At 41.4% G+C, this 26,308-nt stretch overlaps 1 protein-coding gene across 5 annotated transcripts in view; it reads left to right on the top strand.

Annotated features, from left to right (window-relative positions):
- trim33 (tripartite motif containing 33) overlaps window positions 1–26,308 on the top strand; it is a 188,618-nt gene that overhangs the window by 129,919 nt on the left and 32,391 nt on the right. For 4 of the 5 annotated variants that reach the window (XM_041195410.1, XM_041195412.1, XM_041195413.1 and 1 more), the window contains exons 6-12: window positions 2,991–3,105; window positions 3,197–3,343; window positions 9,608–9,725; window positions 10,259–10,506; window positions 13,865–14,044; window positions 15,107–15,307; window positions 24,614–24,761. In XM_041195410.1, coding sequence (XP_041051344.1) covers window positions 2,991–3,105; window positions 3,197–3,343; window positions 9,608–9,725; window positions 10,259–10,506; window positions 13,865–14,044; window positions 15,107–15,307; window positions 24,614–24,761 — 1,157 coding nt within the window. The remainder of the gene's footprint in view (window positions 1–2,990; window positions 3,106–3,196; window positions 3,344–9,607; window positions 9,726–10,258; window positions 10,507–13,864; window positions 14,045–15,106; window positions 15,308–24,613; window positions 24,762–26,308) is intronic. The other variant, XM_041195414.1, reaches the window with a different exon arrangement.

The raw sequence follows: 26,308 nt of genomic DNA, 5'->3' as shown, positions 1-26,308 counted from the left end.
CCTGCATTACATGCAGATCTTCAGTCAATTCGATTCACTCCATGGGATATCAAGAAACTGTTGAAGGTACTGAATGCTGCAAAGGCAATGTGCCCTGACAATATTTGGCAATAGCGCTGAAGACTTGTGCTCCAGAGCTTGCCATGCCTCTAGCCAACCTGTTCTAGTATAGCTACAACACTGGCATCTACCTGGCAATGTCAAAAATTGCCTAAGTATGTCCTATACACACAGCAGAACAAATCCAAACTGGCCAATTACTGCCCCATTAGTCTACTCTTCCATCAGTAAAGTGATGGAAGAGGTCATCAACCATGCTATCAAGTGACACTTGCTTAACAATAACCTCACTGGTTATGGTTTTGTCAGGGCCACTCGGCTCCTGACCTCATTACAGCCTTGGTTCAAACATGGACAAAAGTGCTGAACTCCAGAGATGAATGAAGAGTGCCTGCCCTTGACCTCAAAGCCGCAAATGACCAAGTGTGACATAAAGGAGCCCTAGCAAAACTGGGGTCAATGGGAATCGGGGAAAACTTGTCTGCTGGTTGGAGTCATACCTAGCTCAAAGGAAGATGGTTGTGGTTGTTGGAGGTCAATCATCTCAGTTCCAGGACATCACTGCAGGAGTTCCTCCGGGTAGTATCCAAGGCTGAACTATCTTCACCTGCTTCATCAATGACCTTCCTTCCATCATAAGGTCCGAAGTGGGGATGTTTGCTGATGACTGCACGATGTTCAGCACCATTTGTGACTGCTAAGACACTGAAGCAGTCCATGTCCAAATGCAGCAAGACCTGGACAACATACAGGATTGGGCTGACAAGTGGCAAGTTACATTTATGCCACACAGGTGCCAGGCAATGACCATCTCCAACAAGAATCCAGTCATCGCCCTTGACATTCAATGGCATTACCATCACAGAATCCCCCACTATCAATACCCTGGGGGTTACAATTGACCAGAAATTGAACTGGACTAGCCATATAAATACTGTGGCTACAACTGCAGGTCAGAGGCTAGGAATCCTGTGGCAAGTAATTCAACTCCTCACTCCCCAAAGCTGTCCACATCTACATAGCACATTGGTCCAAGTCGAATGGAATGCCTGAGGTGGCGGCTGCGGCTAAGGACAGTGCTTCCCACAAAGTGTGAAGCAGCTGCTGATTATGTCACCAAAAAGCTGCCCAAGAAGTGGAGGAAATCTCACAAGCAGAGCTGTTCCACTTACGTGTACAGATTGTTGACCCAGGTCCACCCTTCCACCAGGATCCCATGCAAGGCCATGAGTGTTATGAATTTCTTCATTGTCGACCTTTTCGAGTGCATCGCCTCCTAGGCCATCTCCTCATTCACTACAACAAGCATCATACCATCTTAGCCAGAGAGACCCAGAGCACCGTCAGCTGCCAGGAGAATTGGCCAAACATGCCATCTCTAAAGGCATGAAAGCGGTCACCAAATACACCAACTCTGTTTAGGTTGATCATTTTAAAGATTTTTAAAAATGAAAAAAAATCAGGGCCCAAGACAGAAGTGCAATGGAATACTCTTCACTTGCCTGGATGAATGCAGTTCCAACAACTCTCAACAAGCTTGACACCACCCAGGACGAAGCAGTCTGTTAGATTTGGACCCCAACCATAAACATTCATGCGCTCCACCATCGATGCACAGTGGCAGTAGTGTGTACCATCTACAAGATGCACTGCAGGATCTTACCAAGGCTCCTTAGAGAGCACCTTCTAAACCCATGACTGTTCCCACCTTGAAGGACAAGGGCTGCCAATACATGGGAACACCACCATCTCGAAGTTCCCCTCCAAACCACTGACCATCCTGACTTGGAAATATATCACCATTCTTTCACTGTTGCTGAGCCAGAGTCCTGGAACTCCCTTTCTAACAGTACTGTGGGTGTACCTACACCACATGGATTGCGGTAATTCAAGAAGGCAGCTCACCACCTTCTCGAGGGCAATTAGTTGGGCAATAAAAGCTGGCCTTAGCCAGTGACACCCCAAAAAAAATTGATTTTTATTTACTAAACAAGGGAGCCATGTAAGTATTTGGATAACTCTCAAGCTGAGGTTTTACTCACTTGGCTTTTTCTCATTCAGCTTGAAAGTAAGCTTTCAACTTTGAATATTTGCTACATTTTATTTGTAAAGCATTATGATGCATTGCACATTAGACCCCAAGATGAGCTTTTGGGAATACATCTGCACTATGACTCTGACTGTCTATTTCTACTTCTGTAACACCCTCTGACTCCACCCTTTCCTCAGGTCAACTGCAGCTGAAACAGTCATTTGTATCTTTGTTATCTCTAGACTTGGTTATTCCACACTTCCTGGTCAGCCCCTCATGTTGTATATTCAACTTGAGGTCATCCAAAACTTTGTGGACCATTCCCCATTCACCCAACATCCCTATGCTTACTAGATTACGTTGACACCTGGCTAAGCAATACCTAGATGTTAAAATGCTCAACCTGTTTTCAAACCTTTTAATTGTCTCATCCCTCCCTAGCTCTGTAATCTCTGCCAGCCATACAACCCTCCAAAGTATTGAACTCCTTCAATTCTGGCCTCCTAAGCATCCTCAATTTTAATTTCTCCACCATTGGTGGCCATGTCTTCAGCTGCCAAAGCAAGAGGTCTCAAATTCCCTCCCTAAATGCCTCTGCCTCTCCTGTCCTTTAAGACGCTCCTTACAACCTATTTCTTTGACCAACCTTTTGGTCACTGGCCCTAATAGCTCCTTGCATGGCTTAATGTCAAATTTTGTTTTATAACAGCACCTTAGGATTCTGCTACATCAAAGTACATAAATGCAAGTTGCAAATTGCTGTGTGAGAGTAAATATCACCTTTAAAAGTTCTTGACGTATTGCTGAAGAAAAGGAACATTTAAAATTTTATGTGAATCGGATTTTAGAAGATGATTGCTCCTGGATTACATTTGTTTTCTTATTTCCATATTATTAGGTTAAACGAAGTAACTGATACGAACAAGAAAGTTGAACATGACATTAAAGTTGCCATCTTCACTCTCATTAATGAGATCAACAAAAAGGGCAAAAACTTATTGCAGCAGCTGGAGGTATGATACAATAAATGTTTGCATAGTGATTATATCCCAGTGCTACTGAACATTACCTTCCTTTGACTGGCCTTCACTGCTTTGTCTACAGAATGTGACAAAAGAGAGGCAGATAAAATTACTGCAGCAGCAGCAAGATGTGACCAGTCTTGCCAGGCAGGTGGAGCACGTGATGAACTTTGCCAAGTGGGCCATTTCCAGTGGAAGCAGCACAGCACTACTTTACAGCAAGCGTCTGGTAAGGCAGCCACATCTTAATACATTACATCCTTGATGCAAAAGATGTATCTTCCTATAGCAGAAAAATTAAGCTCCTAACCCCATGATCTGTTGCCGAGAGTGAAATGAAGCAAGGTGATAGCTGTGTGGGAAGCATAACGCTTGCATACACCTGTTGGGCTGAATTATGTGTTTCTGTGCTGTTAAATTCTAGGTGACCAAGAATCAAAATTAAGACTGCAAAGCCAGTTGCTGGCAGAGAATATTTTTCTAAAGCATAATAGAAACTTTAATGTTATGCATATGCATGTTTGTAGCTATTAAAATCTGAATATGGGAAGGGCATGCCAGGAGAGGATTTGTTTGTGTGATCACCATGAAAGGATAGAAGTATTGGGCTGTGGTTTCATGAGGCGGCGGACTCCTGATGTGTTATTCCAGTGACTTGCAGGCATGAGGCAAGGTGGCTTTCTAATTATTGTACGAATGTGCCCAACCAAAAGACTTACTAGAAAATACAGTCAGTAATGTGGAAGCTACCAGGCAGGACGGCTTAAGCAGTCAGGAAAATAATATGGGACATTTTAAGTCATGTTTATGCCTCTGTTCAAAAGACTGAATGCAGACTGTTTGCTATATCCTGTGTCATATGGCAATGTCCTAGACTCCTAAGTGAGAATCATGGCCTTGAGCGTCTTTGTATGTGGCACCAGTTTCTTTTAACAGCAGTCCTATTCTAGACAGCTATTCTAGCCACTCTTTGGTGAGAAAGGAATTTTTGGGAGACTGCGTTTAAGAGTGCATTGTGCAATCTGATCTCCAAATTACAAAAATTACAAGGTATTGGAGTTGGTGCAAAAGAGATTTACAAGGATGATACCAGAAGTAAGGGGGCCTTACTATCAGTAAAGGCTATTTTCTTTTAAAAAAACAAAGACAGAGATTCATATCTTTAAAATAATAAAGTGGTTTGATAGGGTTGATGTGGAGAAAATGTCTCCACTGGAGGAGTTGTTCAGGCCTAGAGGTCATAGATACAGGATCATAACTCCTAAATCCAATAGGAAATTCAGGAGAAACTTTTACTCAGAGTGATTAGAATGGGGAACTTGCTACCAGTTGGTGTAGTTGAGACGAATAACATAGATGCCTTTAAGGGGAATTTGGAATATGACAAAGGGGTAACAGGTTAACCAGATCAGTTTAAAGGAGGCTTTTGTAACACCAATTGGTGTTCACAGTTAGAAGTTCCCCATGATGCATCCATACTATCATAGTATGTACCTACAATGTAGCAGTCCACCTGCACATTAATCAGTTAGAATTAAATATAGTGAGGCCAGCTCTAGAATGCTTCGAGACAGAGCAAATTGGTGTGTGTCGGGTCAGTCAAAACTACATCAGCCTGTTAAGTCAAAAGAGGAGGAGTGGCTCACTTTACAATTGGCTGTCTAATTCCCAGTTACTATTATTTAAAACCTTGGATTTTACAATTCAATAACGACTTTATCTTGAGGTTAAACTAACTTTTCTTTTACTTTAAATAACAGTGATTCAATATAGATTACAATTATTAAATTAAATTATTTCTTGGCTTTTTAAGCATTAGTCATCAGTGTGGGTGAAATGTGGTGCAGCTCAGAATAACTGAACAAAATTCCTTTGCCATCTCTGCTCCCCCTTCCACACCCCCTCATTCTCTTGAATATGATTGTATTATATATTTCTCTTATTTTATAGTGCTCTGTGCAACAATTTGTGATTCAATCTAAAAGGCTTTTTGCAGCTGTTGTGAAATTAAAATTCAAGGGCACTTTAATGATTTAATCCTTTATATTAGTTGAATGTAGTTTTTGGAGACTGCTGCAAGCTTTTTATATAGGTTTGCAAACAGTATTTTGGAGCATGGCTGCAATTTTTGTTTTTCAATTTAACTGGTCTTAATTGGTTCTACAACAGTGGAAGTGCAACATCCGTACCATTGCACAATCCATTTTATGGCAGCAGCTAAGCTTGTAAGATACTCCATTTGTCTAACAGTCCATCCGTTCTTTTTTCTCCAATTTCATAAATGATTATAATTAAAGGTCAAACAACATCAAACTAAATCTGTTGTAATACTGCTATCAGCCAGTTTTAAATTATTATAGTTGCAGGTTAATGGGCTGTTAAGCCAACTGAAGCAATTCTGTTTAATGTCCATATTGAGGAACTTCCCTTACTGTGATCAACACAATTATAGCAGAAATTTTTATCTGTCTCTCTCAATTTATTTGAACAAGGGAAAGCTATTAATTGCAAGTCTTAAAATGCCATTTAATTTTTCATTGAGAGATTTATTTATTAAATTCGCCATTTGACATATCCCACATAATTTTCAAAAGTTATACTGGACAGAACAACTCTTTACCAGTGCCCAACAACATAGATTGCATACTTCCGTAAGATTATAATCCTTAGAAAGGAAGCATTTTCCATGTGCCTCACGAATCTGTCGTCATCCTCATTGCTCCTATGTAGTCATGTTTGACCCGCAGATTTCTGATGCCTCCCTTCTACAAAAGGCAATCAGTTTATTTGACTTTTGGATTGTGGTTTCCACCTAAAAATAGCCTTCATTTCTCTTTTGATACTGTACCAATGAAGATGAATGGGATTGAATGTGAAGAAAATTTTGCTGGATAGTTTTGGTTAGGGTTGCTGGATGTCAATTGGAATTAGCTTTTTTTGTTTGTATACGTCATGATCTTTGTCTATTTTCACTTCCTTTGGGGATTTTTTGTATGCATCAAAGAATGCCTTGTAAACATGTATCAGTATTAACATTCACCAAGATAAAAGCAAAATATTGTGGATGCTGGAAATCTAGAACAAAAACAAAAATACCTGGAAAACTCAGCAGGTCTGACAGCATCTCCGGAGAGGAATACAGTTAACGTTTCGAATCCGAATGACTCATTCAGACTCAACGTTAACTGTATCCCTCTCTGCAGATGCTGTCAGACCTGCTGAGTTTTTCCAGATATCTTTGTTTTTATTTAACATTCACCAATTGAGTCTAGCATGACTGGATGCAAGGCAAATCTTGTTAAACTTCAATAAGAACAAAAAATGCTGGAAAAGCTCAGCGGGTCAGGCAACATCTTTGGCGAGAAGCAGTTACAGTTTCAGGTCGATGACCTTTCTTCAGAACTGAAGGAAGAAATGTAAGAGTTTTTAAACCAGTGGAAGCAGGGAGGGGGCAGGAAGAACAAAGGAAAAGTTTTATAAAAGGATGGAGAGCCAGGGAGATTAAATGATGCAACAGCCAGAGAGTGATAATAGGTATAGTAAAGAAACAAAGGTGTTTAAATGAGGCATGAATGGCTACATAAACATCTGAATGCAACAATGTAGGGATAAAAAAGAAACAAAATGCAACCAACCCAATAAAACAAATAGAGAAGAGAAAAACAGAACAAAATGGAGGCAGAGGTTGTGATTTAAAGTTGTTGAACTTAATGTTGAACTTAACATTGAGCCCAGAAGGCTCAACAGTGCCCTGACCATGTATTTAATCGCAACCTCAGGAAAGCATCCCTTAGTGCATCGTGGATTTGAACAACTGTTGTAGTTTTTAATGTGGAAATCTATAATGGCAGTCTTTCTCTCATTCTTTACACTTCAATTATTATTAAACAGCAATAATCCTTTTAAGCAGCTGTAAATGCTGAGTTGTAGATTCTAAAAATGAAACCAGAGCTGTTACAAATTCTTGTTCAGAATTCCCATAGACAGACTTTGTCCCATGTGTTGGAGTATGCCTTTGCTGCCACGGTATCTAGTAAAATAATGAGGGCGACCCAAACTTCCAACAATGAGAGAGCTCCTGTGTACTGGATACTGTGTGCTCTCTTGCTGCCATGTTGTTCTCCAGTCCTTTTGGAAGGTGAACTGAAAAGCAATTTAGAAAGATGGAGCACAAGTATAAACCACAAATTGGTCCTTTTGCATGAAATACTTCAAAAAAGTCAGGAAGATTCGCATATTACCTGTTGCTCCTTGTATCATTTAATATGCCCTCTTTTGGATAAGCTTGGGGAGCAATTCTTGAACTGACTGGCACCAATCTTGGAAAATAGGAATTGTTTCTAACCTTGTTCCACAATGCAACTTGTATTTATAAAACATCTCTAATATAGTAAAATGTACCAAGGTGTTTCAGAAGAGCATTAACAAATAAAATTTGTTGATCAAGTCTGTTTTCCAGTGTTGTGATCCTAGACCAGACCCCCAAGTTTTTGGTACGATCGGGCTAGGGGCCAATAACATTTTGTTTAAAGTAGACGAAGTTTGAGATTCAAGTCACCTGCTAATAGAATAAAGCCTCAAGATTCCACAGGTTTTGAACAAACAAAAATGAACTTTACTATACAAGGTCAGAAAGACAAACCAATTTAAAATATCTATCTTAGACTCCAATTAATACAAGGTACATGTGAATTAACAAGCCAACTGTGGTTGAAAACATCACATACATAATAAATGGCAGGTGTGACCAAGGCACAGTCCATGGATTTCTCAACAACCCACCTAGACATCAGTAACACTGGGAGTCAACCAATCTCACTGAAACCTTGTCTCTCTCTCAAGGCATTCCAGTCTTCATCTTCGACGATGTAACCCAGAATTCTCTCCAAGAGTTGCTCCAACTCGGATAGCATCAAGGACGGACCAACTCATAGGGTTTCAGTCTCATCTCCCAAGATTCCATTCCCCTGGATTCCCGAGTATGCATTCAAACACCAACTCTCAAGCACAACTTAAGCTCTTCGGCCAAGCAGAGCAGTACTGCTCCAAAAGGGTATCTTTACCCCAACAGCCCACAGCACGGAGTCACCAACCTTCAGCTGCTGCCTTGGATCTTCGGGGTTCTGCTGAGCCCTCTTCACTTAAAAAGGCTGTGGGTACAGACTTTCCTGTTTGGAGCCTGTTTCTCTGCTCCCTTCCTTTTAACTGAACTGGGACTTTTTTGCTGTCCCTGTCACCTCTCTGGGACTCTTGATTTTGGACCTTTCCTTGTCGTCTTCGCCCTTTGAGAACTCTCCCTGTTCTCTCTCCCTTTGGGACCTCTCCCTGTCCCCTACTTGGGACACTAGTCTTCCATGGTGCTCTGCTCCTAGTCACCTGACCTGGGTTTTTGCGCAGTTTTTCTTCTTGCACAGGCGCACTGGGCCCAAAGAACGTAGAAATTGCAGAACTGTTCATGTATAGCCCAGTCCAGGCTTGGGTGTGTGCAAAAGCACCAAGGTCAGTCAGAAGTTGAAGTTCCCAAACTCGCTGTCAGCACGGTAGGGATAGTTTTGAAAACAGAAAACAATAGTGCAACAAAATAAAAATAAAATTGAGTGTAGAGAGACAAAGGCTGATTCTTGACATTTTTCACAGCTGTGTAGATCAAAACTACCATCCAGAATAAGAAACTTCTATACTTTGAAGTGGAAATTATTGTAACTACGTTGTTTCTGGAATGTGCTGAATGACTTCTATTCTTTCAAAATGGATGCGTGAAATGAGAAATCAATTATCGGTTTCACCTGGTATGGCAGTTAATAGTCTTCACAACCCAAACAGCTTGCTTCTATGGAACTTGATTCAATGACACTCAATTTCATTGCAACATCATGATGTAAACCAAGTGAAATAGGTAAAAATCTCAATGTTACAGCTATTCATTTTTACCTTGTTTAATATTGAAAATCTATCACAGAGTGACACTACCAAATGCTGGAACTGAAGAAGCTAAATATGTGTAAAGAAGACGAGGCACAATATCAACGATAGGTAATCTACTTGATTGAATAAACCAGGTAGATTACCCACCTCCCCCACCAAAAAAAAAACCTAATCACATGTTTAAAATTACAAATAAAAACAGAAAATGGTAGAAAAGCTCAGCAGGCCTGGCAGTATCTGTGGAGAGAGAAACAGAGTTAATGTTTCAAGTATGCATGACTCTTTATCTCTGGAGAAGAGTCATATGGACTCAAAACGTTAACTCTGTTTTTCTCTCCGCAGATGCTGCCAGACCTGCTGAGTTTTTCCAGCATTTTCTATTTTTATTTCAGATTACCAGCATGCAGAGTATTTTGCGTTTAAAATGATAAAATTGCAATTTTTTTCAAGTAGAAAAATCTAGCTTTGATTTGCACACGTTGGCAAATATTACATGGAAAGTTGGCTTGAACTGATAAGCATTGCAAATACTGAATTGCAAAATTATTCATTGATTTCTGTTTTTCAGATTACCTTTCAGTTGCGACATATTCTTCGGGCACGCTGTGATCCTGTCCCAGCTGCTAATGGTGGGATGCGCTTTCACTGTGATCCTACATTCTGGGCAAAAAATGTAGTGAATTTAGGTAAGATGTCATGAAAATAAAATATTTAGTAAATGCAGTGTTAGCCTTGCGATCACAAATGATTGTTCTCTCTGTCCTTTTCTTCTCTCTCCTTCCACCTACAGATTTTCTTCTCCCCCACTCTCACCCTCATTGCACACATGTTCATGAGCCTAAACAGATTTTGTTTGTTTTAAACTTTGTCAGCGTGTGCAATAAGTAAACCTCCAATGATCAAAACTATAAACTTGCTAATGGCATCTGTTCATTCCAAATGCTTAATTCATTGCAATTTCTTGCAGTTTGTAACGAGCAAATCTTTCTTTACTTTGTTTTCCCTGCTGTACCTCATTTGGACTGGCCACTCCTCCATAGTTATAAATCAATATTGTTTACCATTACTGTCTTATACTACAACCTGAAATATGTCTAAAGAGCCGCAGCACCTTCTAGAACCAACAACAGTAGCCATTACATTGACATTTTTTATGATTTGCATGACTAGGCTGCAGATAAAAATTAACCGGAGACTTGATTTTTATTTTCTAAAATAGGTAACCTTGTGATTGAAAACAAGCCGAACCCTCCAGGTTACACTCCCAATGTAGTTATTGGGCATGGTTCCCAAGGCCAGGGGCCATCTGGGGGAAAACCTCAGGGTCAGATTAATCTTGCACAGCTGCGCCTGCAGCACATGCAGCAACAATTTGCACAGAAGCAGCAGCAGATGCAACAAATGAGGATGAGTCACCCAGTAGGACAGCACCCCAGGACTACAGGGCCACAGATGGTCCAGCAGCAGGTACACTGTATGTCATGTTACTGAAATGCAGTCCATTCTTCCTTCTTGATAGCGGAGAGATAGGCTGCTTATAAGCATGTGAAGGGTTTAGAGAGAGCTTTAAACTAAGTAGTGGGGGCAAGGGATCAAGCGAGGGAAGATTGGGCAAATTAAAGGAAAAGGAGAAGGCAAGAGAATAATCGTAGCAATTAGGGTAATGACAATCAGAGCATGGCAGGAAGGGACAGAGCATACAAACGTAAGAGTACAACAGCAGATAAGGCCAGAGTTTGCAAAAGTTGTAAAAAGACAGAATTAAAGGCTCTGTATATGAATGTGTATAGCACTCATAACAAAGTAAATGCATTGTCAGCTCAAATAGAAATAAATTTTTGTCCTGATAGCCATTACATAGACATGGCTGCAAATGACCACTGCTGTGACCTGAATATGTGACATTTTAGAAGGACAGGAAGCTAGGAAAGGCTAGTGGTGGTGCTTTGTTAATTAAGGATGACACTAGTACAGTAATGAGATTATCTTAGTTCTAAGGATTAAGATGTAGGAATAAGAAATAGCAAAGGGAAAAGATTAATTGTGGGAATAGTTTATAGACCTAACAGTAACAATGCCAAAGGATGGAGTATACAGGAAGAAATAAAAGGTGCTTGTAAGAAGGGTATGCGGAAATCATTGGTGATTGGATTGGACAAATCAGATCAGCAAAGATAGTCTAAAAGAGGAGCACGTCGTGGTTTTGGAACAATTTCTTAGAGCAGCACATTCTAGAGCCAACCAGAGGACAGGTTATTCTAGCCCTGGTAGTTTGCAATTAGACAGGATTAATTAATGACCTCATAGTAAAAGACCCTCTAGGTAGCAGGGATCATAACATGAGAATTTTGCGTTCAATTTGAGGAAGAGAAGAGTGCGTCTAAGACTAGTTTTTTAAACTTAACTAAAGGCAACTATAAGGGTATAAAGGTGGAGCTGACCAAATGAACTGGAAAAATAGTTTAAGGGGCAGGTCAGCAGAAATGCAGTTGCAGACATTTCAGGAGATATTTCATAACATTCAGCAAAGATATTCCAGTGAGAAAGAGAGACTCTGGAGAAGGATGCACCATCTGTGGCTAAGTAAGTTAAAGATAATATCAAATTGAATGAAAAAGTGCTCGATTCCACAATGGTTAGTGGTAGGTCAGCAGGTTAGACAGGATTAAAGAACTGGCAAAGAATTTGGAGAGATAGTTGGCTAGAAATAGATAGTAAAAGTCTCTACAAGTATTTTTTAAAAAAAGAGTAAATAATGACCATGGGTCACCTGGAGAGTGTGTGTGTGTCTGGAGAATTAATAATGGGAAATAAAATGGTGGAAGTGTTAAATAGATATGTTTTGGCTATCTTCACTGTAGAAGACACAAATAGCATCCCAGAAATATCTGTAAATCATGGGGTGAAAAGGAGGGAGGAACAGTTGGGATCACCAGGGAAATGGGTACTGCGAAAACTATTAGAGCTAAAGGCTGACAAGTCACCAGAACCTGATGGACTTCATCCTAAGGTCCTAAAAGAAGTGGCTGCAGAGATAGTTGATGCATTGGTTATAATTTTCCAAAATTGAGTTTCATCAGATTGGAAAATAGTGAATGTAACTCCTGTGTTCAAAAAGCAGATAACTACAAATCACTTGGCCTAAAATCTGTCATGGAGATAATACTAGAATCTATTATTAAGGAGCTTATAGCAGTGCACTTAGAAGATCTTAATGCAATTAGGCAGGCTCAGTGTCGTTTTGTGGAAGGGAAATCATGTTTGACTAATTTATTCGAGTTCTTTGAGGAAGTAGCAAATAACCTGGATTGAAAGGAAACCTTTAGAAAGGGTATACTTGGATTTCCAAAAGGTGTTTGATAAGGTGTCACATCAAAGGTTAGTGCACAAAATAAGAGCTCCTGGTGTAGGGGATAGCATTATCATGCAGAGAGGATTGGTTGGCTAACAGGGAAGCTGTGTCATTTTTGGGTTGGCAAGCTGTAACTAGTGGAGTGCCACAGGGCTGAGTGTTGGGATCAGTGTTACAATTTATATACATGACCTGGATGAAGGGACTGAAGGTATGATTGCTAAATTTGCTGATAACCACTGAAAGATATGGGAGGTAGTGGTGTTGATATGGGAGGTAGTGGTGTTGACACTGGACTGGTAATCCAGAGTCCCAGGGTAATGCACTGGGGACCCACCATGGCAGATGGTGGAATTTGAATTCAATAAGAATCCGGAATTAAAAGTCTAATGATGATCATGAAACCATTGGATTACTGTAATTTTTGTCTCCTTCCTTGATAAAGGATATAATAGCATTAGAAGTAGTTCAGAGAAGCTCCACTTAACTGATTCCTGAAATGAAAGGGTTATCTTATGAGGAAAGGTTGGACAGGTTGACCCCATTGGAGTTTAGAAGAATGAGAGGTATCTTATTGAAACATATAAGACCCTGAGGGGAGTTGACAGGGTGAATACTGAGAGGGCAGTTTCCCCTTGTGGGGGAGACTAGAATTAGAGAATACAATTTAAAAATAAGTGGTCTCCCTTTTAAAGATGGAGATGAGAATTCTTTTTTGGGGGGAGTCATTGTTCTGTGGAATTCTCTTCCCCAGAGGGTAGTGGAGGCAGGGTCATTGATTATTTTTTAAAGGCTGACTTAGATGTATTCTTGATTGACAAGGGAGCCAAAAGGTATAGGGGATAGACAGGAAAGTAGAGTTGATGTCATAATCAGATCAGCCAATATCATATCAAATTGCAGAGCAGGCTGAAGGGGATGAGTGGCCAACTTCTGCTCCTAGTTTGTATGTGTAACAAAAAAAGTGATAAAGGGCCTCAGCTTTTTACTGTACAGAAGGTCATTTCCTCAAGCTCAAATAATCATATCAGACTTTTGATGCTGCACCCTTTGTATAAGCAAAATAATTTGGGGGTTTAGTGAGGAAAGGCTATAAGAGCATTCAACTTTGAGTGCCTAGAAGGTAGGTGTAAAAAAAATGCTAATTAATGTTAATTTCTAAATATAATTGACCTGGTATTTTAGTACATTGCTTCCTATTGAAAGATTTTAGTGTTATGGGTATAGCACACGGCAAAACGTAGGTTCAGTACAGCTGGAAAACACATAATTGTATTGCTGAAACTGTAACTGCGGCATAGTTTCTCTGCCTCCCCACCCCCATGCAACTTAATCAACATTAATGCTGGCATTTACTTCTCATCCAAGTCAAAGGAGTTTGTAACTATAAAAAATCTAAATGAGAAATTTCTGAAGTTGGCTTTGTAATATCGTTTTTAACTCTGCATAAGTTGATTCATGTTATCTTTTTAGCCTCCACGTTTGATTAGCATGCAAGCCATGCCCAGAGGAAATTTGAATGGTGCTGCACTTCAGGCCCACCAGGCTCATCAAGCCCATCAGATGAGAATGGCACAAAACGCTGCTCGCATGGCTGGAATGTCTCGACACAATGGACATCAATATCCAATGATGCCTCAGATACCACGACAGGTAACATGGCCTTCCTCAAAGATTCACAATTTCCTGGTAGTTTCAATAGAAACCAACTTGGGGTATATTCTTTTTATTTATTGATTACTTTTATCTCCTCCAAAGGAATGGTAGTAAAAGATTAAAATTACTAATACAGCCATTCTGTTAGTGCACGGAAGTTGAAATTTTAAAACTAACCATTACAGTTTGTTTATTTTATTTGGCCGGCTTTCAGATCATTCCCAGGTCAGCCAGCATGCAAGGCTGGAAACTAAGGATCTGCTCTTCCCATTTCCTAGGTGTTTGTGTTAACCTTTGCTCAATAGTAGCACTGTCACCCGAGTCAAATTTATGGGTTCAAGCCCCTCTGTTGAGACTTGAATGCATACTTTGGGCTGGTACTTCTGCATGGTATGGAGGGGGGTGCTGCACTGTTGGAGGTGCCATCTTTAGGTCCTTTTTGCCCACTTGGACGTGAAAAGATCCCAAGGCAATATTTGAAGGCGAGTTCTCCCAGTGTCCCAGCCTGCATTTAATTCTTGATCAGAACCCAAAACAAATGACCTGATTAATCATATCATTGCGGTTTGTGGGTGCTTGCAATGTGCAAATTGAGTGCTGTGTTTCCTACATTACAACAATGACTATTTAATTGCCCACAAAGCTATTTGTGCCATCCCGAAGGCCAAGGAGCCAAGCGCTGAGCGGGGAAAGGCACTGAGCGAGGGGTTCAGGGAGGTGCCATGCAAGATGGTCAAAGTGGCCACTGCAATCTTGATATTTTATTGTAATTTTTTTGGCATCAGTGGACCCAAATCCTGAACCCTGGAATTTTGCAAACTAACTTTCAGTTCTTTTCTATCCGTTATCTTTACAGTAGGAAGCCATTTTTTTTTTTGTTCCACGTCTACTGAATAAAAAAAAATTAAAATGTGCAATTTATAGAAAGGCAAATTGATTCTAATTTGGTAAATATTTTTACTGGAAAGCATCTTGTCAAAACAAGTGAATGGGTGGAGGGAATTTTTACTGTTTCATCGAATCAAACTAAAATATGTCACCTGTTTTGTCTCCTGACAGCATGCAAATCCTGGGCACACAGGACCATTTTCTGCAGCCTCAGTACACAATAGCATTCCAAATCCAACCAGTCCCACCACTGCTAGTTTGGCTGGCGCAAACCGCGGCCCCACCAGTCCCACAGTTGCCACAATAGAGCTGATTCCTTCAGTTACTAACCCAGAGAACCTTCCTCCACTTCCAGATATCCCACCCATTCAGGTGAGTATCCTGAGGTTTCTGTTGCATAGATTGTTCCTTCTGCTTTGTCAGTTATTAAGAAGCTACAGATGGTAAGTAAACTACTGCACAAAGATGAGTGGCCGAATAATTGGTCAGAATATAACGTACGGCAGAAAATGATTAAATGGTTAATCAGGAAAAAGAAATTTGGACGTGAGAGGAAGCTAGCTAGAAATGTTAGAACAGATAGGAAGAGTTTCTGAAGGTACTTAAGCAGGAAAAGAGTAGGTAAAGTGAGTATTGGTCCTCTAGAGAGTGAGAATGGGGAGCTGTTAGTAGACAATAAGGAAATGGCAGATGAAATGAATAAATTTGCTTCTGTCTTCACTATGGAGGATACAGAAAACATTCCAGTATCAACTGTAAATGGGGTGGTGGAGGGGAGAGGGGAACTTGATGAGATTACAATCAGTAGAGAAGCAGTACTGAGCAAACTGATGGAGCTGCAGGCTGACAAGTCTCCGGGCCCAGATGGACTTCATCCTAGGGCCTTAAAAGAGGTGGCTAGTGAGGTAGTGGAATTCTAGAAAGGTTCTATTCGACTGGAAAGTAGCAAATATTACCCCTCCATTCAAGAAGGGAGGAAGGCAGGAAATTGTAGGCCAGTTAGCTTGGCATCTGTGATGGGGAAGGTCATTAGAGTTGATCATTAAGAAGGTTATAGTTGGGCACTTAGAAAAACTCAAGGTAATCAGAAAAACTCAAGGTAATCGGAAAATAAAAGCACATGGTGTCAGGGGTAACATATTGGTCTGGATAGAAGATTGACTGGCTGGCAGAAAGCAGAGAGTATGCATAAATGGGCCTTTGTCTGATTAGCAGGATGTGACGAGTGGAGACCCGCTGGGGCCTCAACTTTTTACAATTTACATAATTGACTTAGATGAGGGGGGCAAAGGTATGATAGTGTTACAACCGGTTCCCGGGTGAGATTCCCCAATTTGTTATGATCCTGCACGAGATACCCCAAATTGTTATGCTCCCAGGTGAGAAGGGTTGAACTGGCTCCCCTTCTTTATTCAGCTTCCTTGGTCGCAACATGGTTAATTTAAAAGGATCCCTTCCCTCATGGATACCTTTTCCCAGTCCAAATGAATTTATTTTTTAGAAGGAGCCAATTTAACCAAGCTTGAGTTAAGGAAAGAGAGAGTTTATTAATTATTACAAACCTGAAAAAATAATAAAAAATGCAACTCATGCACACAGATTAAAAATAAGAAATTGAGTCCAAAAATACAAGTATGTTCATAGATTTTTAAAAAATATATGTATCGGTCTTTGGCTTGTCTGTGAAAAGTAGATGGTGAAACGTTGCGACCGTTAAGTTGGGGGACTCTGGTTGAGTTCACTTTGACATTTCAGCACTCCAACAACAGAGACACTTTTTTTTAACCTGCAAACTACAGGGATCTGTAGTTGATCTTCAGCTTTTTTTTGAAAAATATACTTTATTCATAAAATATCTGGAAGAACATTCCAAACCATTTCAAAATCACCATCATATAAGTACAATCGGATTCAACTTTTACACATGTATCACAAGGTGCATCAATGCAATCAATGAATATTACAATCATTTCAATATGGTCAATGCAGACAACCAGACAATGGTATTGGAGTTATCAACGTACATCACGTTGCACTCTGAGGTGCTTCAGTACAATTATAATACAATTAGTATTCAATGCATGCATTCATTTTGAGCTGTACAGCCCGAGGGGCTCTCAACGGTTCCCAGCCCCTCGATGCACTGTGGCAGAAAGGTCTTAGACAGCGACCTTTTCCCATTGCGCCTTTGCGGCGGTTGCCCCAAGCTTTAATGTGTCCCTCAGCACACAGTCCTGGACTTTGGAATGTGCCAGTCTGCAACACTCGGTCAGGGACAACTCTTTGCGTTGGAAGACCAACAAGTTTCTTCAGCTTTTTTTTTGAAAAAATACACTTTTTATTCATAAAATATCTGGAAGAACATACCAAACCATTTCAAAATCACCATCACAAAAGTACAATCAGATTCAACTTTTACAACATGTATCACGAAATGCATCAGTACAATAAATGAATATTACAATCATTTGCAGACATTCATTTTGAGCTGTACAGCCCAAGGGGTTCTAAACAGTTCCCAGTCCCTCAGTGCACTGTGGCAGAAAGGTCTTAGACAGCGACCTTTCCCCATTGCGCCTTTGCGGCAGCTATCCCAAGCTTTAGTGCGCCCCTCAGCACGTAGTCCTGGACTTTGGATTGTGCCAGTCTGCAACACTCGGTCGGGCACAACTCTTTGCACTGGAAGACCAACAAGTTTCGGGTAGACCAAAGAGCGTCTTTCACCGAGTTGATGATCCTCCAGCTGCAGTTGATGTTTGTCTCGGTGTGTGTCCCTGGGAACAGCCCGTAGAGCACAGAGTCCTTTGTCACAGAACTGCTCGGGATGAACCTCGACAGAAACCACTGCATCTCTCTCCAGACCTTCTTTGCAAAGGCACAATCTACAAGGAGGTGAACAACGGTCTCGTCCCCACCACAGCCACCTCGAGGGCAACATGCAGAGGGGGTGAGACTCCTGGCATGTAGGAAGGATCTGACGGGGAGGGCCTTTCTCACCACCAGCCAAGCTACGTCTTGATGCTTGTTGGAAAGTTCTGGTGATGAGGCATTCTGCCAAATGACTTTGACAGTCTACTCGGGGAACCATCCCACAGCATCCACCCTCTCTTTTTCCCACAGGGCCCCTAAGATGTTACGTGCCGACCACTGCCTGATGGACTTGTAGTCAAAGGTGTTTCTCTGCATAAATTTTTCCACGAGGGACAGGTGGTACGGCACGGTCCAATTACTCGGAGCGTTCCGCGGCAGCGTGGCCAGACCCATCCTTCGCAACACCAGGAACAGGTAGAACTTCAGCACGTAGTGACACTTGGTGTTTGCATACTGAGGGTCTAAGCACCGCTTGATGCAGCCACACACAAAAGTGGCCATCAGTATGAGGGCGATGTTGGGCACGTTTTTTCTCCCTTTATCTAGAGGCTTGTACATCAAGTCCCTGCGGACATGATCTATTTTCGACCTCCAGATAAAGCGAAAGATGGCTCGGGTGATCGCCACCATGCAGGAGTGTGGAATGGGCCACACCTGCGCTACGTACAGCAACAGTGAGAGTGCCTCACACCTGATGACCAGGTTCTTACCTGCAGTGGAGAGGGAGCGTTGCTCCCACATGCCCAGTTTCCTTTTCACCATAGACACTCCTTCCAGTTTCTAACACATGCCCTGGTCCCTCTGAACTATATCCCCAGCACCTTCAGACCGTTAGCCCTGACGGTGAAGGGGACAAAGGATCGATCAGCCCAGTTCCCAAAGAACATGGCCTTGCTCTTCCCACGATTTACCTTGGCTCCCGAGGCCAATACGAACTGGTCGCAGATGTGGATCAGTCTGTGCACCGACAGAGGATCCGAGCAGAAGACGGCAACATCTTGCATGTATAGGGAGGCTTTGATCTGAGTGCTTCCACTGCCTGGGATCGTCACTCCTCTTATGCCCGAATCCTTCCTGATGGATTCAGCAAAGGGTTCTATGCAACACACGAAAAGAACAGGCGAGAGAGGACAGTCCTGCCTGACTCCAGGTTTAATAGGAAAGCTATCTGATTCCCACCCATTGTTTGAGACTGCGCTACTGATAGCGTAGAGCAGTTGGATCCAATTGCGAATTCCCTCCCCAAACCCTGTTTTGGAGAGCACATCCACCATGTAGGTGTGCGATATTCTGTCAAAGGCCTTCTCCTGATCCAGGCTAATGAGGCAGGTGTCCATCCCCCCCGTATTCCTGAGCAGCGCTAAGCTGTCAGAGATCTTCCTGCCCGGCACAGTGCAGGTCTGGTCGGGTGAATCACCAATTCCAGAACGGATTTGACCCGATTGGCAATGACCTTGGACAGAATCTTATAGTCCACGTTCAACAGTGAAATGGGTCGCCAATTTCTAATTTCCTCCCTTTTCCCCCTTGTGCTTGTAGATGAGGGTGATAATGCCTCTCCTCACAGATTCTGACATACTGCCGGCCAGGAGCATACCCTCATACACTTCTAGCATGTCTGGGCCGATCCAGTCCCACGGAGCCGAATACAACTCCAATGACAAGCTGTCGCTTCCGGGAGTTTTACTCTTCTCGAAGGACTCAAGGGCCTTAGTCAGTTCGTCAGGAGTTAGTGGTTTGTCCAGGCTCTCCCGTGTACTGTCGTCTAAGACCTCTGTGATAGAGGACAGGAAGGACTGGGAGGCTGTGCTGTCTTTGGACTTCATGTCATACAATCCGGCATAAAAGGATTTGCTGATCCTCTCAATGTTGGACTGTGATGACTTTACTGAGCCATCTTCTTCCTTCAGGCTGCTGATCACAGAGCTCTCTCTGTACCTTTTAGAAGAAGAAACGTGAGCACGTCTCATCCCGCTCCACAGAGCAGACTCTGGACCGGAAGATGATCTTGGAGGCCTCCGAGACAAAGAGCGAGGCTGGCTGGCTCTTCACCTCTTGGAGTTCCTCCTTGACATCGATCCCCATCGACTGCAGCCGGAGCAGATTCTGCATGTTTTTCTGGAGTCGGGACATTTCTCTCTGTTCCTTTCTAGCTTTCTGGGTGCCTTTGAGGATGAAAAACCTCTTGATGTTTCCCTTGATCGCTTCCCACCAGTGTGTCAGGGACTCAAAGTAGGGTTTCACTGTTCTCCAACCTTTGTAATCCCTTTTGAGCTCCTCAATGTTCTCTGGAGTCAGCAGTTGCACGTTTAGCTTCCATACCCCCCTGCCCACCCTCTGGTCTTTCTCTAAGTGGCAGTCTTACCAGATCTTACCTGGTCTTCTCTGACCAGTGGTCAGAGAAAAACACCGGCTTGACGTCGGTGGATCTGACCGCAAACGCGCAGGACACAAGCAGGAAGTCTACCCTGGAACAGATGGACCCGTATGGCCGCGACCAGCTGTATCTACGCTGCACTCGATCTGCAGGGTTGCTGAAGATGTCATGCAGCTTGGCATCCTTAACTGTTTCCATCAGGGATCTGGACGTAGTGTCCAATCTGCCGTTAGCCCTGCTGGATCGTCCAGCCGCATCGATGATGCAGTTGAAGTCACCGCCCAGAATGACCGGCCTGGAGGTCACCAGCAGCAGTGGGAGCTGCTGAAAAACTGCCAGCCACTCGGCCTTTTGTGCCGGGGTGTACACATTAATTAACCGGAGTGGAGCATTCTTGCACATTACGTCTGCTACAAGGAGGCACCCACACAATACCTCCTTAACCTGGGAGATGGTGAAGTTACCTCCCCGCAGCAGAATACCCAGGCCGGAGGAACGAGAGTCGTTTCCTCCTGACCAGATCAATGGCCCGTGGGACCACCAAGTTTCTTCAGCTGTGATCTTCACAGCACACACTAGCAAACCAGAACTAGTGCGCACAGACCAGCTTTGCAGCTGGCTTTTTAATCTTTTCTTGTGTATTCCTGGAAGAGACAAGCAACAAACATGTCTTACACCTAGAATCTGCTTTTTTTTTCAACTCATCATGTTCACACCCTGAGATATGACTCAACAAGGGATGGTTTCTGCTGAGATGGTAATCAGCCTCCATTGTCTCTGCAACCACAAGAGATTAAAGTTCAGGTTTTTTTACATTATATCTCTTTTGAAGTGTCTCTGTCTAAAGTAGGCCTTGACACCTTTTTAGGTGCGATATTCTATGCTCTCTAGACTAGTTGGTCAAGTGTAATCCATAAAGGAATTTTCCAGCAAGTGGTTACTCTACATACTCAGCTAGTTCTTGCTTGCAGGTATTTAAAAAAAAAACACAGGTCTTATCTAAAAAATTCAATATGTCCGTAAGTAATTTGGGGCTGTGATCCGCTGTCGTTACAGTAGCTAAATTTGCAGACGACACAAAGATAGGTAGGAAAATATATTGTGAAGAGGACATAATGAGGTTGCAGATTGCTATAGATAGGTTGAGCAGGCAAAAATCTGGCAGATGGAGTATTATGTAGGAAAGCATAAAGTTGTTCCCTTTGGCAGGAAGAATAAAAAAGCAGAGTATTACTTAAGTGGAGAATGACTGCAGAATTCCGAAGTGCAGAGGGATCTAGGTGTTGTGTATGAATCATAAAAAGTTACTATGCAGGTACAGCATGTAATCAAGAAGGCTAATGGAATCTTATCCTTTACTTGGAGAGGAATTGAACATAAAAGTAAGGTTGTTATGCGTCAATTATATAGAGTATTGGTGAGACCGCATCGCGAATACTGTGTGCAATTTTGGTCTCCTTATTTAACCAACATTGTAAATGTGTTGGCAGTTCAGAGGAGGTTTACTCGACTGATACCTGGAATGAGCAGGTTGTCTTATGAGGATGGGTTGGACAGGCTGGGCTCGTTTCCACTGGAGTTTAGAAGAGTAAGGGATACTTGACTGAAGTATATAAGATTCTGAATGGTCTTAACAAGGTGGACATGGAAAGGATGTTTCGTGTTGTGGGTGAGTCCAAAACTAGGGGGCATTATTTTAAAATTAGGCGTCACCCTTATAGGACGGAGGGGAGGAGAATTTTTTCTCTCTCGGAGGGTTGAGAGACTTTGGAATTCTGCCTCAGAAGATGGTGGAAGCAGGGCCACTAAACATTTTTAAGGCAGAAATAGATTCTTGTTAGGCAAGACATTCAAAGGTTATCTGAGGTAGATCGGAATGTGGAATTCAAACGCAAACAGATCAGCCACGATCTTATTGAATAGTGGAACAGCTTCAGGGGCTGAATGGCCTACTTCTATTTCATATGTGCGTATGTTCACTTGTCAACTGCAAGTGATGATGAGCTTCTTTCCCTCCCTCTCCCACCTCCCACCCTGACCCTTAGAATGCAATAAACAATAAATTTACTTATTTGTCAGAGCACAATGCTGGAAACACCATAAGTGTTATAGCAATGTGTAATTCAGTTCTAGTTACCAATTTGATTGCGTTTTTATATTTGCAGTATGGGAGAAGGGGGCACTGATGGCCCAGATATTTTCGATGTGGAAGCAAAGGTTTTAGCTCATTTGCCTTCAGAGTGTGAATTTACCTTCAAGGTCCCCAAATGTTGAATACTGGCAAGTTGATGTCTGCTTTGAAAATGTGATCAGAGTGGAGTCCTTATCAAATGTCACCTGGAAACATGCTGTACAGTTTGAGTGTTGCTGGAACTTGCCAATTGCTGCCTTGATCTGCTTGATCCTATGGCCCATTGTTTACATTATTTCTGAAACATTTTTAAAATGATAAAAATGAATCTTTGAAGTTATGAAACCTACTTGTATAATAAAAATATAGTTGATGGTTTAAATTCTGAAGCTGAATATGTAATAAAATAAACTTCCAGCAATGTATGCCTTTTAAGTAGACCACTGATGGTAACCAGGCGATTGAGTGTCGGTAGTTATTTGAATTGTAAACCTGTTAGCCTGAGCTGTGACAATTTCAGGACAGCCTATTGAGGGGCAGCACTCCCTGTTAACAATCTCTCAATCCAGTGAAATTGTGATTTTGCACATGGGCAATCAAAGTTCAAAATATCTGCCTCTAGGTTACCTCTGATTAACAGTTACAGCAAGATAATCTACATGGATGTAGCAATCTCCCTGGATTAATTTGAGGAGCTATTGGCATGAAGTAAATGTTTTCCTGGGTGCACTGAAATCTTTATTTTTAGCCAGGAATAATTGTATCTATATTAAAAACAGTAATTGTGCATTGTTGCATACATAAATGTACAATACAAAAACAGGCAATTTGGCTCAATTTAAGGCAGGGCTGGATATATTCTTGACTAACAAGGGGGAGTGAAAGGTTATCGGGGTAGGCAGGAATGTGGGTTTGAGGTTACATTCAGATCAGCCATGATCTTTTTCAATGGCTCGGGGGGACGACTGGCCTACTCCTCCTAATTCATCTGCTTGTGTGTCTGCGTCACATGAGCCTCCTCTGACCTGACTTCATCTACCCTGTCAGCATGAGCTGTTCTTTTTGCCCCTCATGTAACTCTTTCGAGTACAAACTGTTTCCATCTGTTTCAGATGAAGTTACATTGTTTCATAGTTTGCCATTGTGAGATTTGAACTCTTGATACTCTTTTGAGTAAACCTGTTTCCATCTGTTTCAGATGAAGTTACATTGTTTCATAGTTTGCCATTGTGAGATTTGAACTCTTGATACTCTTTTGAGTAAACCTGTTTCCATCTGTTTCAGATGAAGTTACATTGTTTCATAGTTTGCCATTGTGAGATTTGAACTCTTGATCTTAGGGTTACAAACCCAGTACCATAACCACTTGGCTATTTAGGCCAAGCCCTTGAACTCTTGATACTCTTTCGAGTACAAACCTGTTTCCATCTGTTTCAGATGAAGTTACATGTTTCACAGTTTGCCATTGTGAGATTTGAACTCTTGATCTCAGGGTTACAAACCCAGTACCATAACCACTTGGCTATTGAGGCCAAGCCTTGCCCCTCATGTATTTATCTTTTTCCACCAACCCCCCTCCCCCATCAAAACCAATCTGTGCTATTTGCCTCAGCTGTTCATTGTGGTTTCACATTCTTAAGTTCAAGAGGTTACCCCTGAATTCCCTATTGGTTCTATTAGTGACTATATTATGTTTATGCCCTCTAGTTTTGGACTCCCCTGCAAGTGGGAACCTTTTCTTTATATGTACCCTATCAAACAATTTCAGTGTCTTAAGTACCTCTATTAGGTCATTTCTTCATCTTCTGTTTGGAGAAAAGAGTCTCAAACTGTTCAAACTTTCCTGATGAGTACACCCTTTCACTCTGCTGTCATCCATGTGATTCCTTGTTGCACCTACTCAATTCCCTCTATCTGTTTTATAATGTAGAGACCAGAAATATGTGCTCCAAAGTATATCTTTTAACTGGATTTGATAACTCCTGCATGTCATTTTCACTTAAGTTCTGATCTAACTCTTATCAAATTTATGCTTATATGCTAAACATTGGAATCCAGCTGTAGAATATCCATTACTCTTAGTGGATATCATGCTGTCATCTGCCAAGTTTAATTCAGTCTCAATTGGAAGAGGTGTCACACAAACTCATTGTGTTAAAGCAAAAAAAAACATTTTCGTCTAGTTAGTCCTCAGTCCTTCTGTAAGGCAACACCTAGAACAATGTGCAGCTCGATTTGAACTGTATTCCAAAAGAGTTGTTCCTTCACTTATTTTCTTTGATGTTAATTCTGTTTGCAGCTGGATGATGCTGGATCGAGTACATTAGATAATTTGTTGAGCAGATTTATCTCGGACAGTCACCACCATCCGCCACCACTGCCACCACCATCCTCCTCCAGTTCAAACCCATCCCCTGGACCCTCAGCACCATCCCCTGGACCAGCAAGTAAGCATACACTGTGTTACAAATAACCATACAAATATATTGATATGAAAGAAAGCTAGATTCTTATAAATTTTGCCTATGATGTGCAATTTATAATTAATCTGTTAAATATTTTTATATCACTAATTTTGTGCTCCTCTACTAACTACTACTCACGGAACTTCTGCATGTAATTGAATGTACTGCCTGAAAAAGAATATCTGATTATGATCCCAGAAGTAATATCTATTTCTGAGGAACAAATGAATCTGTTAAGTCTGCATTGTTAAAAGCTGAAGAGCTGCAATAATTCAGGCATTTGGTGTATAATGCTGGCTTTTTTGGATGAAGCTGTGCTGAGATAAAATCAGGCATACTGTTGATATATTTGTCAGACATTGCTCTCATTGTGCCTTTGGCCTGTTTATGGAAAAGGGTGTCAAAAAGACACAATTTCATACTACTTGTATGTTGCTATCCCACAGTAATTACAAAGAGAATCACAAAGGGATTGCATTTTTCAGAAATATGTGGCACAGCTAATTTCCTGAAAGCAGTGTTTAATTTTTGTTTAAATGACATATTGTGATAATTCAAAATTATTGTAATCTATTTAATTTACTTGAAATTTTTACTCTTTATAAAACCGATTGAGATATATATCTTTCTAGTTACTAAAAAACCTTTATAGAAGATATTCATACAAAATTCTGTTGGTGGGATTTCATTATATATTGATAACATTTGGATGCCTGTCTTGAAAAGCTGTCCATCAGAACTAGCTCTGTTGACAATCTTCTGCTGCAGGAGGTAGTTACACTGTTAACTGGCCCATCAGCAGCCAGCTTCTCACGTGGCTGACAAAGAAGGGCTGTAATTAATCCCATACCTTTCCTTCAAAATCTGCCCACATCAATTAACTCTTGTTGAACAAGTAAAAGCAGTATCATGAAAATTCTTGGTGTCTCAAGGCTAGGGACAGATTAGAACATTCAATAGGTAACTGCCATCGTCCACGAAAACACAACTGTTGAAGTTCTCAGTACTGTCTCCTGTGACCCAAAAAAGTCTTTGCAGTCACAGTTTATGAGGCCTGTTTGAGGTTACTTTACTCTTAAAACATTCCCCATTGCAAAGTCTACACAGGATAACTCTATTCTGATGTGTTCACCTTCTGTGTGCTAGGAATTACTAAATTACATCTTGGTACATAATACTGATTCGTTTCATTCAACCCTTAAAATGGGAACTTGCAAATCCCTCTAACATGGAAAAGAACTACGATAACCTGAGCGTTAAATTTATATAACAGCATTTCTACCCCTATCTCCAAGGTAGATTAGTCTTTTCGTGAATGCATTGTATAAGTCTTCCTTGGAAAGCAATATCTACTCTTTGGGCTAGTTACAGATTGGTGCATGATATAACTTCAGCTCAGCCACGTGGAGTTGGTTAGATGTTATTATCAAGCACTGGTAACTTGTTTCAAAACTGCTGCTTTAAGGAATTTTAAAATTGTTGTGCTGAAGTTATCTTTGCCCTTAACGTTTTGCTTAATGAGATGAATC

The sequence above is a fragment of the Carcharodon carcharias genome, chromosome 9, assembly GCF_017639515.1.
Source record: "Carcharodon carcharias isolate sCarCar2 chromosome 9, sCarCar2.pri, whole genome shotgun sequence".
Taxonomy (NCBI): Eukaryota; Metazoa; Chordata; class Chondrichthyes; order Lamniformes; family Lamnidae; genus Carcharodon; species Carcharodon carcharias.
Note: the sequence above shows the minus strand (reverse complement) of the source record. Positions and strands in the feature narration are given on the sequence as shown.